Below are 16,277 nucleotides of genomic sequence, written 5' to 3'. Positions count from 1 at the left end.
TAAGACATGTCTATGCCCCGGAAAGTTGGCTTTTGTTTACAACGCCATTCAAGTAAAATATTGAGCAGCAACTGTCCCGATTTCGGGACACTGATCCAGTAGAGGTTTTAACTAAGTTACAGCACAATTAATATTCAGTAGGTAGAAATGATGTACACATTGTAGGTTTATAGAATCAAATGGCATTAGACAAAGTGATAGAATTGCTGGCCTTTCCTGCTCCCATAGAAAACTCCCTGCTGCGCTATGTGAGTCAGAGTGAGGACAAGGCCATGCCAGAGGAGTACCTGACAGGACGCAGCAGGAAGAAGAGTGACAAAAGCAGCCCTGCCCACTACGCCCTCCACCCAGCCCTCCAGATGGAGGTCTCCATGTCCACGTCCAGCTCTGACTCTGCCTCCCTCTACCATGTAAGTCCCACTGGTCCCATACCCCTGAGACAACACTGACTTATACAGTTTGTTTGTTGTGATTATGGTAAGTTATTTTGAGGACTGGTAACAGTGGAGACAGATCAATGTGTATTGCTATCTCTCAATTTCATGTGTGGTATTTTGTAGATGTTTGAACGATCCTCGCTGCTCTCAAGGTCTAGAAAGAAAAGTAAAGGTGAGTTATTCAAAACCTACAGTTCATACCCCATGTACAGTCTCAAATATGGAGTACATACACCTACTGTAGATACATAAATGTATGCTGACAGCAGATCACCCAATACAGTCCCTTCATTGCTACCCCTCTCCTCCTCTCTCCTCACTTCAGTAGGTGGCTCTCTGTCCTCCATCAGTAAGAGGCGTATCTCCTGTAAGGACCTGGGGCGTGGGGACTGTGAGGGCTGGCTGTGGAAGAAGAAGGATGCTAAAAGTTATTTCTCCCAGAAGTGGAAAAAGTACTGGTTCATCCTGAAAGATACCTGCCTGTACTGGTACATGAATGAGGAGGTGAGTGTGTGAGTGACACTGACAGACTTGCTGATTTGTAGTACCATGGCTTCCTGTCCTGATTATCTGATCTAAAATGTAAACCATCCCTTTATATTTTTTGTATGTGTCAGAAAATGAATGGGTGTCAGAACAATATATGATATTGTGTTTTTTCCTCCCTCAGGATGAAAAGGCAGAGGGCTTTGTAAGTCTCCCTGAATTCAAGATTGATCGTGCATCTGAGTGCCGTAGGAAGTAGTGAGTACATGTATTTGTGTTTGTATACTAATTCATTCATATTTGAGTCTTGTGGTCCGTTTGTCTCTGTGAACCTCGACATGTGAACCTCGACATGTGTCGAGAACATGTGTGTGTGTGTGTGTCTTTAAATGCAATATATGTTTATGGGTGTCTTGTATCTCTATGTACAATACAGAATATGTAGTCTGTGTATGTGCCCCAGGATATTTACAGTATGGTGGAATCTGTCCTTATCATCATGTTTCCGTGTTCCAGTGCTTTCAAGGCCTGCCATCCAAAGATCAAGAGTTTCTACTTTGCAGCAGACAATGTGGATGACATGAATAGGTGAGAGTCACTGTCAGTGATGATTACTGTAGCTGACACAGAGCTGAGATATGAGAGGGGGAGACAGGAAGAGACAAGGAGGTGAGACAGACTGACAGAAGCCTGAAAAGTGTAGGAAAATAGGGCTAGGCAGATGACCAGGTGAGCTGATGTGAGATGCATAAACAACAGGGGATAACAGAATGGTGTGTGGTGTGTGAGATCTGGAATGGTGTGTAGCTGTCACGTTTCATTAGTGTTGTTCCCTCACAGGTGGCTGAGTCGTCTGACCATGGCAGTGGCAGGTTACTCGGAGCAGGAGAGGATCCGACAGGACCAGGGTGAGAATACATGAATACACATTAATAAAGCTGGCAATAATAAAGGACAATAGCCGCTTTGTTTTCCCTACTTTAGAAAATCCCCCCACATTGTCTCTTTCTGATGGTGACGTGTCCTCTTTTCTGCTTCTTCCTTGTCATCATCACCAGAATACTGGAGTGAAAGTGACCATGAGGAAATGGAGATGCCGTCAACAATACCCAAACAGGACAGCCCTCCACCCCCCTACGACAGCTACCCCAGGCCCCCCTCGGCAAGTTAATCTCTCTTTAAAAACTTAGACAACAACTCTGTGCATACTTTTAATATGTTATTTACATTATTGTTACAATGCCATTATATACCTCTCTAGCTGCGTCTCTTCCTTCTTTGTTTTATCATTCTGGTATTTATATTAATAACCGTTACAATCCCATTACACCTCTCTGTCTGGTTCTCTTTAGGTGTCCCAGATGAGTCCATACCTGGAGCCCAAACATGGCCGTCTCTCCTCTGAAACCTTCCAGTCACACTCCTCTCATGAGGAGTTCCACCCCGAGCCACAGGAGGGCAGCGGGGGCGGCTCCCCTGGTCAGAAGTCTTCCAGCCAACGGCGTTCGTGGCAGGACTTGATTGAGACTCCCCTGGGCAGCACGGGGCTCCACTACCTGCAGACCCTGCCCCTGGAGGAGGCCCTGCTGCGTTCCCCTGGAGGAGGTGGCCTGTCTGTGGAGTACCGCCGCCAGTCAACCCTCCCTGCTCAGCGCAGCCTGCTGCAGGAGCACTATGGCCCACTGCCCCTGCAACTCAGCCCCAGTGTCCCTGTAGAGGCTGGGGGGAAACCCCGTAGCTTCACCCTTCCCCGAGACAGTGGGCTCCATGCCATCCTCTCCGCCTCAGCCAGCGCCTCTGACCACAGGGACCACCACCGCTACCAGCTGGCCAGAGACACAGGTGAGACATTACTGAGACATGACTGAGACACAGGACAAAGAGATGTGACAGCCACGATGACGCCATGAAATGGAGAGACATGACACTGTGAGGCAGAGAAGAAAGAGATTTGACAACAACCTCACTCTCACTCTCTCTGCCACATTCTAGGATATAACTTGATGGGTATAAATAGTTGAATATACTTAAATGGAAATGAGTACTTATAGGGTTATAACCTGGTAACCAGTAGTGAGTGACGTTGCTAATTAAAGGCATTGTTCAGACACAGTCTGTGTCACAGACTTTGCTGATTGTCTGAGATTTGGACCAGCCCCATCCCCCATCCCTACAGACCTCCAGGACACTATTCTAAAGTGAAGTGAAATCTTAGTGTCCTAATTGACACTAATTCATTTTGGCAGCCCAACCCCCTCCTCGATGTCTTACAGGCACACACACACGCACAATGAAAAACACATAGGGTGACCTTTCACACAAGCGTAGTAGTAATCATAGGGTAGTCATATACCAGTATGTAAACGTAAGATGAGAATAAGATAAAGGGGATGGGCAGAGAGATAATATAAGTTAAGAAGAGAGAGAGAGACGCACCACTGTCTGATGATTGACCTGGATGACTTCATCGCCTGCGTGGATTTTCTTACAGCGGTCAGCCAGAGACTTATGGACAGGAAGACACATCACACAGCTATAAAAACGGATTGGCCTGATGCTGTTCAGTCATTAATGGGATTCACTGTGACACAGCCATGAGTGACACTTCTCCGTCTGTATCATAGGAGAATGATCTACATGCCAAATGGCTTCATAGCCCTGACTGAGCATGTTGAAGATATACTCACTCCCTCTGTAGTTCCAGTGATGACATGCAGGCCGTCATATGTCGATTTGATGTACATGCCCTATAGAGAGACAGAGAGAGGTAGCTTACAGCCATATCCTGACAAGTTCACATATCCATATACAGTACATAACAAACACAAACACATAAATGCATTCAGTACAAAGATACAAATAACACCTCCATAAATCCATATATGTCACTCGTAGAGGCAAGCAAACATATGTACTTAAATGTTCAAGCCTGCCCTTAGATAACAAATAGACACATACACACACACAAACGCATGTGTGTTTGTGTGTTTTGGGGGGAGGGGGGTGAAGAAGAATCCTTTCAGCCCATGTTAATGTTCAATTTTGAAGAGGACAAAGAAACATGCCTAAGGGGACTTTTTTTCTGTCCTAATTTCTCTATAGCTCTCTCTGTAGACTATATCTAACACAAAACATGCAGCAAACACTGCATGATACACTTCAAGAGGCACAGATTTACAACTGACCCCCGAAACACACAGCATGTCTCACAAATGCACAACATAGTATGACAACCACCAGACACAAAACCTTTCTGTTTGAGTCCACAAAGCTTGCCAGATAACTTAACAAGATAAGAGCTATGTGACAATAGCACCATAAGAGGGCAGTATACAGTGCATTCGGGAAAGTATTCAGACCCCTTCACTTTTTCCATATTGTTACGTTACAGCCTTATTCTAAAATCGATTCACTAGTTTTTTTTTCTCATCAATCTACACACAATACCCCATAATTACGAAGCAAAAACTGAAATACTGCATTTACATAAGTATTCAGACACTTTACTCAGTACTTTGTTGAAGTACCTTTGGCAGCGATTACAGCCTCGAGTCTCCTTGGGTATGACGCTACAAGCTTGGCACACCTGTCTTTTGGGAGTTTCTCCAATTCTTCTCTGCAGATCCTCTCAAGCTCTGTCAGGTTGGATGGGGAGCGTCACTGCACAGCTATTTTCAGGTTTCCACAGCAGCAGCCTACTGTGTGTGTGTTGCCTGCCCTTGAGGAAGTGCAATGCTGTGCTGAGATCTAGATTGACATGCACGTTGTTGTTGTTGTTGTTATGTGGTGCAAAATAGAACAGCAGATGAATGACACGTATGGTGAATCTGCTTGTCATCAGGCTGTGAGCGGGAGGGACGTCCTCAGGCTGACTCTTTGGGGGACCTGTACCGGGCCCTGGAGAGGGCCAACCTGTCCTCCATAGGCGATCACCGGCCCTCCTCCCGTCTGGAGTATAAACGCTCATTTGTCCGCCGCGTCAACGACCCACTGCTCAGTGAAAAGCTGCACCGTCTCCGCATCCTACAGAGTGCTCTCAAGGTATGACAGGACCTATAGAATATAGTGTATGTACAGTGTGTGTGTACTGTGTTTGTAGTGTATACAGTGTATTACCTCTTAAATCGTCCTCTTCTCTCCTCCTGACAGAATGTCCCTCTTCAGGACTCTGACCCGTCGTTGGGTTTTTTAGGATAGCCTATGTGGAACAGACCATGGACACAGCAGCACCATTACAGTCACCCCATACATCCTGCCAAGGGACGTGCCCTTACTGCCCTACCCCAGACATCCCCTCATCCCTGGAAGACAACCATAACAACCAGTGTTACACCCACCCCTCTCTTTCTCTCTCGCTTTCTCTCTCACACAGTCACTCACTCTCTCTGCATGACCACATCTGCTTCTAAGGACCTTTCCTCATGCAAAATAGTTTGTTCAGTGAGCAAAATAACCATAACATATTAAATAGATGGGATGACTAATTATCCAAGTTTGCATCATAAAATGCGTGCAATGCATGTTCACACTATTTACTTAAACTCTGGTTCAATAATATTCTTCTTCTTATAAGACATTGTTAATCCTTTGATGCGTACAATCATGTATTTATGTAATCATTGTTGAGTGGTCCCTGCAGCGTGCGGTCTCAAATACGTGATTGGAACAGTTGTAACAGAACGTATGATGCAACAAACGCGTCTAAACACCATTGTTGTCTGAACAGCATCTAAATATTTTTGTTGTACTGATGGAAAATAAAGGTCTTAAACTTTATTCCTCAATTTTATATTTTATTGTAAAAGATAAATGCGAACTTCATCATCTAAGCATCACACGGAACACATCCACAGCCAAACTCATTCCATAAACCAGTCTAAATAACAGGTTGCACTGACAAAAAATAAAACTTAAGTTAGTGACCTAACAGCTAGACTAGTTTACAATGTACCACATCTCTGGTGAGCACGAGACTAACGTAATGTTGTTTAGAAAATAAATGCGTGTCAGCTATGCTAACAGCAGCTCAATTCTTTATGATGGCAGCCATGTTGGTTTACGTTTGACAAGCAAAAACTGCCTAATCCCAGAATGCTATTCACTATAAAACGCAAATAAACAAAATCAACGATTGCTGCGCTTATTGCCTGAAAAATATTAACTTAGTTTAGCCACTTTTCAGCATATTACAAATTGTTGATGTACTTGTTACAGTGTATACAAGAACTGGAACACATGACTTGACAAGTCGTTAACCATTTTTGACAAATCACAAAGCAAATAAAATGTTTTTACCTCACAGATCATCACATCAAATACAAGCCTACTGCCTAGCCTAACCATAGCGCAAAACCTAAACAGGGATGAAACCATTTTAGGGGGGTTTGTGGGGGTGTTCCTTTCATTTGTGGGGGGGTTTCAAATCCATTGGGGGTAGAAATGGGGGAAGGTATCTTGTGGGGATATGATGCAGGAAATCTACTTTGATGGGGGATTTATCAATAAATGGAGGGCAAACACAAGAAGGTTATAAGCTAAATAAAAATAAACCCCCTGGAAAGAGGGATCGGAGCTGGTAACCCCGAGGTACCAAAGTTACAATCTGATGCCGCGTTCAAGACAACTGGGAACTCAGGAAGAACGTTTTGAACGGTCATCCAATTCAGAATTCCAACTCGGGAACTCGGGCCTCTTTCTAGAGCTCCAACTTTCTGACCCGAAGATCATTGACGTCATGATTTTACCTAGTATTTTTCAGAGTTCACAGTTGTCTTGAAAGCACCATAAGTCATTCGAGTTGTTATAACATCTTTGGTCTGACAAACGCTAACGTGACAAACAGAATGTTCACAAACATGGCACCACACATAGCCGGCAAATAGCTTAGCATTAGCTCATCATAATCAGTACAACATTCAAGTATTTTACACGCATCATTTGTGTCCATTACAATCTATGCAAGAATCGGAATGCATTATTTGTCACCAGTACTTGAAAACATGTTAATAAAAGAGTAAATACATTATGATCCATACAAACATCTGGATTGTGATGTGTGTTTTGTCCTATATTTTTATTACATTTTAATTTATTTTTAATCCCAGCCCCTGTCCCCACAGGAGGCCTTTTGCCTTTTGGTAAATAAGAATTTGTTCTTAACTGACTTGCCTTGTTAAATAAAGGTTAAATAAAAAGGAAATAACACGATATACAGAAAATAAGCCACTTACTTTGATAGGAACGCACACATGTCCAAAGTCCAATTTGTAAGACAAAGAACCATGAAGGCAATGCGGGCCCCAGCCAGAAAATGTGCTGGGGGAAAATGTTTGTGCAAGCCCTGTTCTGATGAGAAATGCGCAATGTCTTGGGCTCAAATTGAAGAGAGATGTTTGTCTGCTCAGTAAAGCCTCAAACATAAATTGTCAGCAAGAGTGAAATGGGCTACTTCTTATGCAAATTAACGAGGAGGCGGAACACACCTCAATCCAAACTTTTGTTCGAAAATAAAACTTGTTAGAAAATAATTTGAAATTGACAAGTTGAAACATAGCCTATTGATAATTAGCAGGCAGTGTGCCTTGGTTTGAGGGCAGTGCAGGTTAACTGTCCTGTTGTGTAACAATCACATTTTGGAACAGTGAGAGCATTCTGACATCACGCTCATGAAAAAACTCACGCAGGGGCGACAGTTAGAGATATTTGGAACTCAAGTGTGAAAAGGTTAAAGGAAAGTTACAACATAAATTGCACTGGAGAATATAGTGAGGCCAGGATTCAATCAGATCAGCGCTAACCCGTGGTAACCGACAAATGCATAGCTTAATATTGCTTTCGTTTAGGGGTGGAAGGTGTAACTGCGTTGCAGCTGTCAAAAGCAATATTTAGCAATGCGTTTATCACTACCGGGGTTAGCGCTGATCTGATTGAATCCTGGCCTGAATTTGATGGTCTTTTTTGCACAGTTCATTGCTTTGTGTGAGGAAAATGTCACGTTATGTCTTTTTATCTCTTCAACACACATACAACTCACTCTGGGTTTCTGTCCACTCCATCTCATTGACTCATTCACTCACTCTCCCACTCGCTCTCAGAACATTGTCTGTGGAGGAATGTATTGTTTGATTTATTTTTCTAGAAGGCAACCATGACATCCACAGCCTATTTTGGTTTGATGATATTGGATTTTTCCACCCATCTGAAAGACTGCATTAGTGGGGCACCCTTTAACTCACTGCTCACCTGCATGACCATGTTAGAACCTTCTGCTTCTGTACAGTACTGTCTGTTCTGAAGACTATGCCAGGGTTGTGCACAGTATCACTACAATTAATCTTGATCCTAAATTAACTATAATAAGCAATTGTATTTTTGATGTCTACAATGTTTATGTTATGCATGTGTGAATGGTAAATGAGTATGTACTGTATGTCTGTGTGTTATGAGAGTGTACAGTATGTTAAGCGTATATGGATATCACACAACTGGTATGTCAGCACAAAATGTAAGGAGGTTCTTTCAACTTCAGTGTTGTGCCTCAGAGATTCTGAAAGTATTAACACTCCAGGACTGGGTGAACATAGATTATGGCTGCAGGGTGGAATTTCTCTCTTATAATAAACAGAAACTGGTGCACAGAGACGAGGACTGGCAATAATAAACCAGTATTGTAAATTGTGAAGCATTGATCAGAAACACGTGTCTATTTTTGTATGCATGCTATCTATCCAAATGTTTGTAAATGGTTTTGTATTCCGAGGTGTGTGTGTGTGTGATCTGGAAACTGCTGGTGTGAACCCATCGTCCACATTGTGTTTCAAAGAAATATTTTACATTTTAAGTAAAAGCGACAGGAGAAAGTGTTTGTTTTTGAAGTTATCTCTGCTAAAAGGTAAATAACTGTATTTATAAACTGTTCAATGTTTGAGCATGCTTTGTATAACTTAAACAGAATACCATGCTATTTGAAATATATGGAAGTTGCACATGTTTGCCGTATTGTGGCTAATTTACTTTTTTATTCAATAATAATAAACAAAGGCTTGTCCATCTCCAGAACTCTCCCTGAATGATGATTCCTCCATTTCAAGTATTTTCTTTGGTGCTCTATTCCTGAGAGGACAAGGGCAGATTGACCATTAGGCAATACTTGCAAAAAAAATATGTTGGTGTAAAACATTTTTTTAAATGGTGACGTGGCCAGCGGCCCACGGGCCTGTTAATTTGTACTTTTTTTACTTTCTTTTTTTTGCAATTTCTCTGTTATACTGAGATAGCCTGGTTCCTCTCTAGGTTTCTTCCTAGGTTCTGGCCTTTCTAGGGAGTTTTTCCTAGCCATTGTGCTTCTACACCTGCATTGCTTGCTGTTTGGGGTTTTAGGCTGGGTTTCTGTACAGCACTTTGAGATATCAGCTGATGTAAGAAGGGCTTTATAAATAAATTTGATTTGATTTAATGAGCCTTTGGCTGATCAGTTGGCAACGGCTGGCCCGGTTTTCTGAACTGAGGTCATGCAAACTCACATTCTAAGTCAAACGTGGCATCAGCAAAGAGACCTGCTCTGACTCTATCATCAGTTAGACAGCCAAGATCATGGATCGTAAAAAACGGAAAGGGTGCCTATAAAAGTAGAAAGACCACATTCTAAATTGTCACCTCACCTCATGGGTGGATAAAACCATGATTTGGTCCAACAGTGCATTAACCTCATGATTCTTGTAATGAAAGTGTGTGCCCTGTCACAGTGCCTGTTTTGCTGGGGCCTGCTGCTGTAATGAGCGAGCCATGCGCTTGTGAGAAAAACGTGTTCTTATCGTATAACATTTCAAATGAAGCTTCATCCCCTTGTCCATGTTGAATAGAGGAGGGCCTCAGCTTTCTGTAGGTATAATTTATATTTCTCAAGTCTCAATATTCAGATCAATAGCAACTATTTTACAACCAAGATATTTTTTAAGGCTTTGAGATATGAAGTGGCGTGCATGAAATGCACATCCACCATTGCGAGGGCCTATAGACCTATAGGTCTCATGGGTAGAAGCCAACAAATGCAAAGTTTTTTTTAGGACATTAAATTGACTGTTGGATGAATACATGGCTACTGGCAGTGGGTAGTATATTTATAGTTAGCAATCTAGTTAATGTGTTTAAAGTTTCCATTTACTCAGGTGTTGAACCTAAATTAATTCGTCTATGATATTAGTTAGTGCAAATAAAGGTAAGTAATTAATTGCTATTCAACAACAAAAAAAATCTGTTTATTCTGGAGTCCTATTTTGAAAGTAAAATAAAGCAACTGTAGTCTAACTGTCAACCCAAATGTCATGACAATCATGTGATTAAATTGCACAAAATATCTTCAGTTGTGCATTCCTGCTTTGATGTGTTAGATGAAACAGCGTATTTCTTGAATACCTCAGTAGTCTATGTATTACACTTAATAAAGCACTATGAATGACTTAAGATTAATGTTCATGATGATTACTCATGATTTGGGTCAGACCAAATCACGGGCTGGTGCCACTAACTGTAAAAGCTAGTCGCATCAGTGACACCAGGGGAAAATGTTAGTCTGGAGCCCTGTAATAGTAATTAACACTTAGGGCTAATCCATATTGTGAAAGTTCAGCTTTACAGTGTCATTGAAATTGAAAGGCAATGTTCCTACTTTAGCGGAGACTACATTCACGGTTAACTCTGCATATGTCGGCTCAATCGGAAATTACCTTCAAATTTCTATTGCGGAATCTGTAATGTTTCAGCTAGAGCCCTTAGGGTAGGTGTTGAATAGAGCCCTTAGGGTAGGTGTTGATTCTGTGGAACACATATGACACGTACTAATGTGCATAGTGAGTTTGTGGCGCGTGCAGGGATGTGTGCTGGTGTCGATAAAATGCCAGGGTGAATTCTTGTCCCAGATTGTAGAAGATAAATAAAACGTTTCCTCTAAAAGTTTCTCCCTCAATGTTGGATGTTTCTTTATATCAGCAGTGAGCATTAATAAGTACCTCTTGCCTGCAAACTCTTATGTAGATACGCTTTTGAAAAACACCGAACATTCACTATAATATCCATCTAAAGACAAGAGAAGGGAGAAGCTTCAACATGGCTGTCAGCCTATAAGGAGGTTGATGAATGAGGCAGTAGCAGCAGCAGCCTGACGGGACATCACAGATCAAATCTAACGAACATCAACAGGAGATCTCATGTTCATGATCTCATGTTCTAGGATGAAGGTCAACAACAACTCATTATACACTCCTACCTACACAATACGAAAGTATGTGGACACCCCTTCAAATTAGTGGATTCGGCTATTTCAGCCACACCCGTTGCTGACAGGTGTATAAAGTCGAGAATGCATACATGCAATCGCCATAGACAAACATTGGCAGTAGAATGGCCTTACTGAAGAGCTCAGTGACTTTCAAAGTGGCAACGTCATAGGATGCCACTTTTCCAACACGTCAGTTCGTCAAATTTTTGCCCTAGACGATTCTGTGCTTCCAAATTTGTGGCAACAGTTTGGGGAAGGTCTTTTCCTGTTTCAGCATGGTAATGTCCCCGTGCACAAAGCGAGATCCATACAGAAACGGTTTGTCGAGATTGATGTAGAAGAACTTGACTTGCCTGCACAGAGCCCTGACCTCAACCCCATCGAACACCTTTGGGATGAATTGGAGCACTGACTGCGTGCCAGAGTTAATTGTCAGTGCCCAACCTCACTAATGCTGTTGTGGCTAAATGGAAGCAAATCCCTGCAGCAAAGCAACATCTAGTGGAACGCCCTCCCAAAAAAGTGGAGGCTGTTACAGCAGTAAAGGGGTGACCAACTCCATATTAATGCCCATGATTTTGGAACGAGATGTTCGTGAGCAGGTATCCACATACTTTTGGTAATATAGTGTACCTAGCTCAATGCAGAACCATATTCTTAACCTGCTGGTCTTGAATCCAGTTTGGATTCCAATACACTTTAACATGAATTTCTAAGTCTGCTCCACAATGCATAGTTATTACACTTGTCATTACATACATCAACTTACACAGATTACATGAATAACACACTGAACACACAAATCAACTTACTTACCGGGATGTTAAACAAAAGGGGATGTCTAACCATGTCACATCCAATCAGTAGCGGTGCGTGGGTAAAATCACTGGGGAAGCCAATCCAGAATAAAATCCATATTACAATCTATGTGTTGCGTTGTTTGATCTACATCCTGTTCGCTCATATGTCTTGACACCGTGATACAGTATATAGGCCTAAACCCGAGACAATAATAAGACACAGTGGCAGAATAAATTCAACCACACATTTGTTTCATTACAAAACCGGAGAGAGACATCTGTCCGGGGAAGTCTACAAAACATATTGCATGTAACAAACAGTTACATGACCTACAGAATGGTCAAGCAAGGTAATGTTTACGATATTTTCGGACTGCTAAACAACTATTGATTTAGAACCACAGAGAGTTACCGCAAGTCGCAAAGAAAACAAGAGCTGCCTCCACTTTTCCAGCACCATTTGAATTTCAACATTTCAACATCATCTAATCACCTATACTTAGTCTAATACAGTTACAACTACAAGATACCAAAAACACTTTTTTTGTCCAATCCACATAAGCTAAATATGATGTGGCTGTCCATGGTACTGATTTGTCTTCGTGCAACTAGAAACAACATGTTGACTCACCCACTTGTAGAAAAACACCAATGCCATCCTCCGCTCTTTCATGTTGCTGAAGCGGTCTATGACTGTCTCTCATACCTATTGTTCACCTAATACCTTTTTTGCACTATTTGTTAGAGCCTGTAACTAAGCATTTCACTGTAAGGTCTACACCTGTTGTATTCAGCGCACGTGACAAATAAACTTTGATTTGACATTACACGCTTTTAGTTTTTGTTGTCCTAGGCTACCTGGCTAAAATGCTTGCTCGCTAGCCTAACTACCTTTCATGGGCAACGATGCGCCAGGCCAGCTAGTTAACATTAGCATACCACATGTTGAACTTCCATCCTCTCAGGCCTCGGGTACAATGTATGAATTTATGGTTGGATCAGAATCGCCATTATAGTCATTGGCCAGTACGGAGAATTAAGTAAAACCAGTGGTGGAAAAAGTACGCAATTGTCATACTTGAGTAAAAGTAAAGATACCTTTAATAGAAAATGACTTAAGTAAAAGTGAAAGTCACCAAGTAAAATACTGCTTGAGTAAAAGTCTAAAAGAATTTGGTTTTAAATATACTTAAGTATCAAAAGTAAATGTAATTGCTAAAATATACTTAAGTATCAAAAGTAAAAGTATAAATCCTTTCAAATTCCTTATATAAAGCAAACCAGGAGGCACCATTTTCTTGTTATTTTTATTTACTGATAGCTAGGGGCATGTCCAAAACTCATTTTCAAACGAAGCATGTGTTTAGTGAGTCCACTTAGGTAGTACTTTCAAGTATTTTTACATAAGTTCTTTACACCACTGAGTAAAACCATGTCCAAATCCCTATCTCCATTCATGGCTAATTTAGGAAAGGGGTGATGTTAGTTAGCTAGCTAGCTAGCCACCAAAAGACAACAACACAACGAGATGCAACATTTCAATGTATTTTCTGTCAATAATGACATTTGGCATGTGGTGTGATTGGCTTCCCTTAACACTTTCTTTGGGTGCGCCAGGGCCATTCACAGCCGAGCTTACTCAGTTTAGCTCAACGCTGATGGGTGATAAAAAAAAAAAGAATTCATTAAGGGAGACTAAATGCTTGCTGGCTTCCCTTGCATTCAATGCTACAGACGGTAACAATGTCATACTCTTTCTGACCAGACAGCATCAGATAGATACGCTACCCATACTGAGACAGAGGGGCGCTGTTTCGTTTGCTCAGATGCTTTCTCCGGTGAGATACATTCAGCCTCTTGTGAATTGAAGGACATTTATGGAACACAGATATGAAAGAGAAATGATTTTGTATGGTTATTTTATTTTATTTTAGTACATTTTGGGGGGAAGCCTGGCTTCCCTTGGCATCCATGAATACACACCACTGCGTCCAAAGCTTTGGACCACATTAAAGAGAAGAGACAAAAATGATCTATAAATGGTAATGCTTATACGCCTTCCCATGGCGGAGAAAGGACTTATAACTTTTGAAGACTAAGACTACATTCATAAGGATAAAGGTGTCTGCTAATTTCTATTGACAAGTTATCACCTGTTTTAGTCAATTATGAAGTATTGGTTAACTACTTTAATCTTTTCCCCACAATAATGTTCTCCCACAGATAATCATACAGTTAACTACATTAATGTCAAGGGGAATAATGACATCTCCAGTCATTTTCCAGATATACTCAAATATTATTATTTTATACATGATAGAAAAATCTTCTTTTTTTATGAGGGTTAGGGCAAATACGTTCTTCAGTTAATATCTAAGATGACTTGTTTTGAAGTTAGACGGGTCAAGTTCTGAACATTTTTAATTGGATATTTGTACCTTTAGTGGCCAATTTAATTTGGCCTCACTTGGTTTGAGTGTAACATGCTAATCAGCTTAGGACAGAACAAGAAGCTGGTGTTCCCTATTTATTTAGATCTATGGGGACAGAAATCCCTGATCATGGTGAACTTACAAACAGTTCGGAGAACACACAGACAGTCCCGTTGGAGACGGCCAACACTGTTTAATGTCCTTGTTATTGTTATCAAACTAAGATAATGTGTTTTCTGTTCATTAAAGCTAGAATCCTTAGTCGAAAAATTAACAAAGAGTAACCCTACCTCTATTTTAGTCAAAAGCTGAGGGATGGGCCCATGAGAAATCACTCCTAACCACTACTAAATTCATAGAAAGAACTGTGGATGCAAAAAATGACTATCCATCATATCAAAATGATAGTGTTAAGCATGTTTTGAGGCTATACAGTGTTTGTTTACATTTATGTTGTTTACAAACATTTGAGTAGAAAAAGCTTATATTTTGGGTTCTGATGGGGTACGACAGTTGAACTAAGCTCATGAGGCTTATATAAGTTATCCTCTTCAAGAATGGCTATATATCATTAATTTATAAGTCCAAAAATGTATGTAAGGATTCTAGCTTTAAGGTATAGAAAGCCACCCGACCACTATGATATGAATATCCTTGTCACATAGGCAGCCCTTCCCTGTATGCACTAGCTAGGTCTACTATAGCTGCAGCAACTGAATCATACATACAGTACATGAACACAAGAATTTTCCCACTCATGTTACAATGAAAGTGTTCAATCCACCCTGGTTTGATGAGCCAAGGTAAATTATGTTGAACAGTACTGTGTATTGGATCACTTGACATCTTTTCTTGATTTACCACTTTTTGTTTTGTGCAACCAAAACTGTCATATTAATATGACAATATAAACATATTTAACTGAAGGACGATTTTGGATCCTTCCTGTAATGTGAAAATTCTCACTAGTCTACTTTCAGTCTTTGTTCTAATGGAAGTTAATGCACTAGGCTGGCGCTAAACCTAAGGTATTTCCAAAAGAATGAACATTTGCACAAGCACCAGCAAACATCCTCCAGTGACCCCCACAGCTTAACTAGGTTTATAGAGTACTTTTTGGAGTTTACAAGCTAATGTCATGTTCGAGTGATGCGTGCGCATGCTTGCAGCTAAAAAGCCTTGAAGCATGACAAACTTCACAGTGAGTGAATGATGACCATGAAAACACACAAGACTGCAGACTATGGTTATGCTCAACAAGTATATTATTCTTCTGGGTCTATCTAGCTCTGTTTGTGATTATTTTACCATGCCTCAATGGCTCACTAGCTTGCTAGATAATCAGTCCTCCAATTACAGTACATCTGCAATGTTGAAGACGATAATCATATGATTACGTGTTTTCTAACTTGCATGAGCTGCTTCTGAAGTCGGACATGATCGTATCTACTTCCATGTAAACAAACTGCTTACTGATTCGAAAATGCGCGGGCAACTTTTCATGAAGCGGTCGGGAAATGGGTCTATACTCCAAAATCAAGTTGATTGGAAAAATAGTGTGACAAGCTAGAAAAACAAAGATTCTATTGATTGGGGGTGAACATCTTAATATATTTGAAATTGTTTGAGCTTGTTCTTTTTAAAATTACTAAAGTATGTGTCCTGGAAGCCATATCATAACCTTTGGCAGCGGCATGTTAAAATCACATTTGGCAGCGATTACAGCTGTGAGTGTTTAAGGGGTAAATCTCTAAGAGCTGTGCATACCTGTATTGTACAATACTTTCCAATTACTCTTTTTTTTTAATTCATCAACCTCTGTGAAGTTGGTTGTTCGTCATTGCTA

General features: G+C 41.0%; 1 protein-coding gene across 9 annotated transcripts in view; it reads left to right on the top strand.

The window, feature by feature from the left end:
• The window catches only part of LOC115148976 (connector enhancer of kinase suppressor of ras 2-like), a 42,374-nt gene extending 36,542 nt beyond the window's left edge, over positions 1-5,832 (top strand). For 5 of the 9 annotated variants that reach the window (XM_029691357.1, XM_029691354.1, XM_029691356.1 and 2 more), the window contains 10 exons: positions 229-410; positions 561-609; positions 766-941; positions 1,108-1,181; positions 1,440-1,511; positions 1,764-1,831; positions 1,982-2,085; positions 2,276-2,765; positions 4,765-4,964; positions 5,073-5,832. In XM_029691357.1, coding sequence (XP_029547217.1) covers positions 229-410; positions 561-609; positions 766-941; positions 1,108-1,181; positions 1,440-1,511; positions 1,764-1,831; positions 1,982-2,085; positions 2,276-2,765; positions 4,765-4,964; positions 5,073-5,120 — 1,463 coding nt within the window. In that variant the 3' untranslated portion in view covers positions 5,121-5,832. Of the gene's footprint in view, positions 1-228; positions 411-560; positions 610-762; positions 942-1,107; positions 1,182-1,439; positions 1,512-1,763; positions 1,832-1,981; positions 2,086-2,275; positions 2,766-4,764; positions 4,965-5,072 lie in introns of all 9 variants that reach the window. The other 4 variants (XM_029691351.1, XM_029691352.1, XM_029691355.1 and 1 more) reach the window with 1 other exon arrangement.
• Positions 5,833-16,277: the final 10,445 nt, after the last annotated feature.

This window comes from Salmo trutta, chromosome 15 (assembly GCF_901001165.1).
Source record: "Salmo trutta chromosome 15, fSalTru1.1, whole genome shotgun sequence".
Lineage (NCBI taxonomy): Eukaryota > Metazoa > Chordata > Actinopteri > Salmoniformes > Salmonidae > Salmo > Salmo trutta.
The sequence above is the reverse complement of the archived record's forward strand: the minus strand, read 5'-3'. Positions and strand labels throughout refer to the sequence as shown.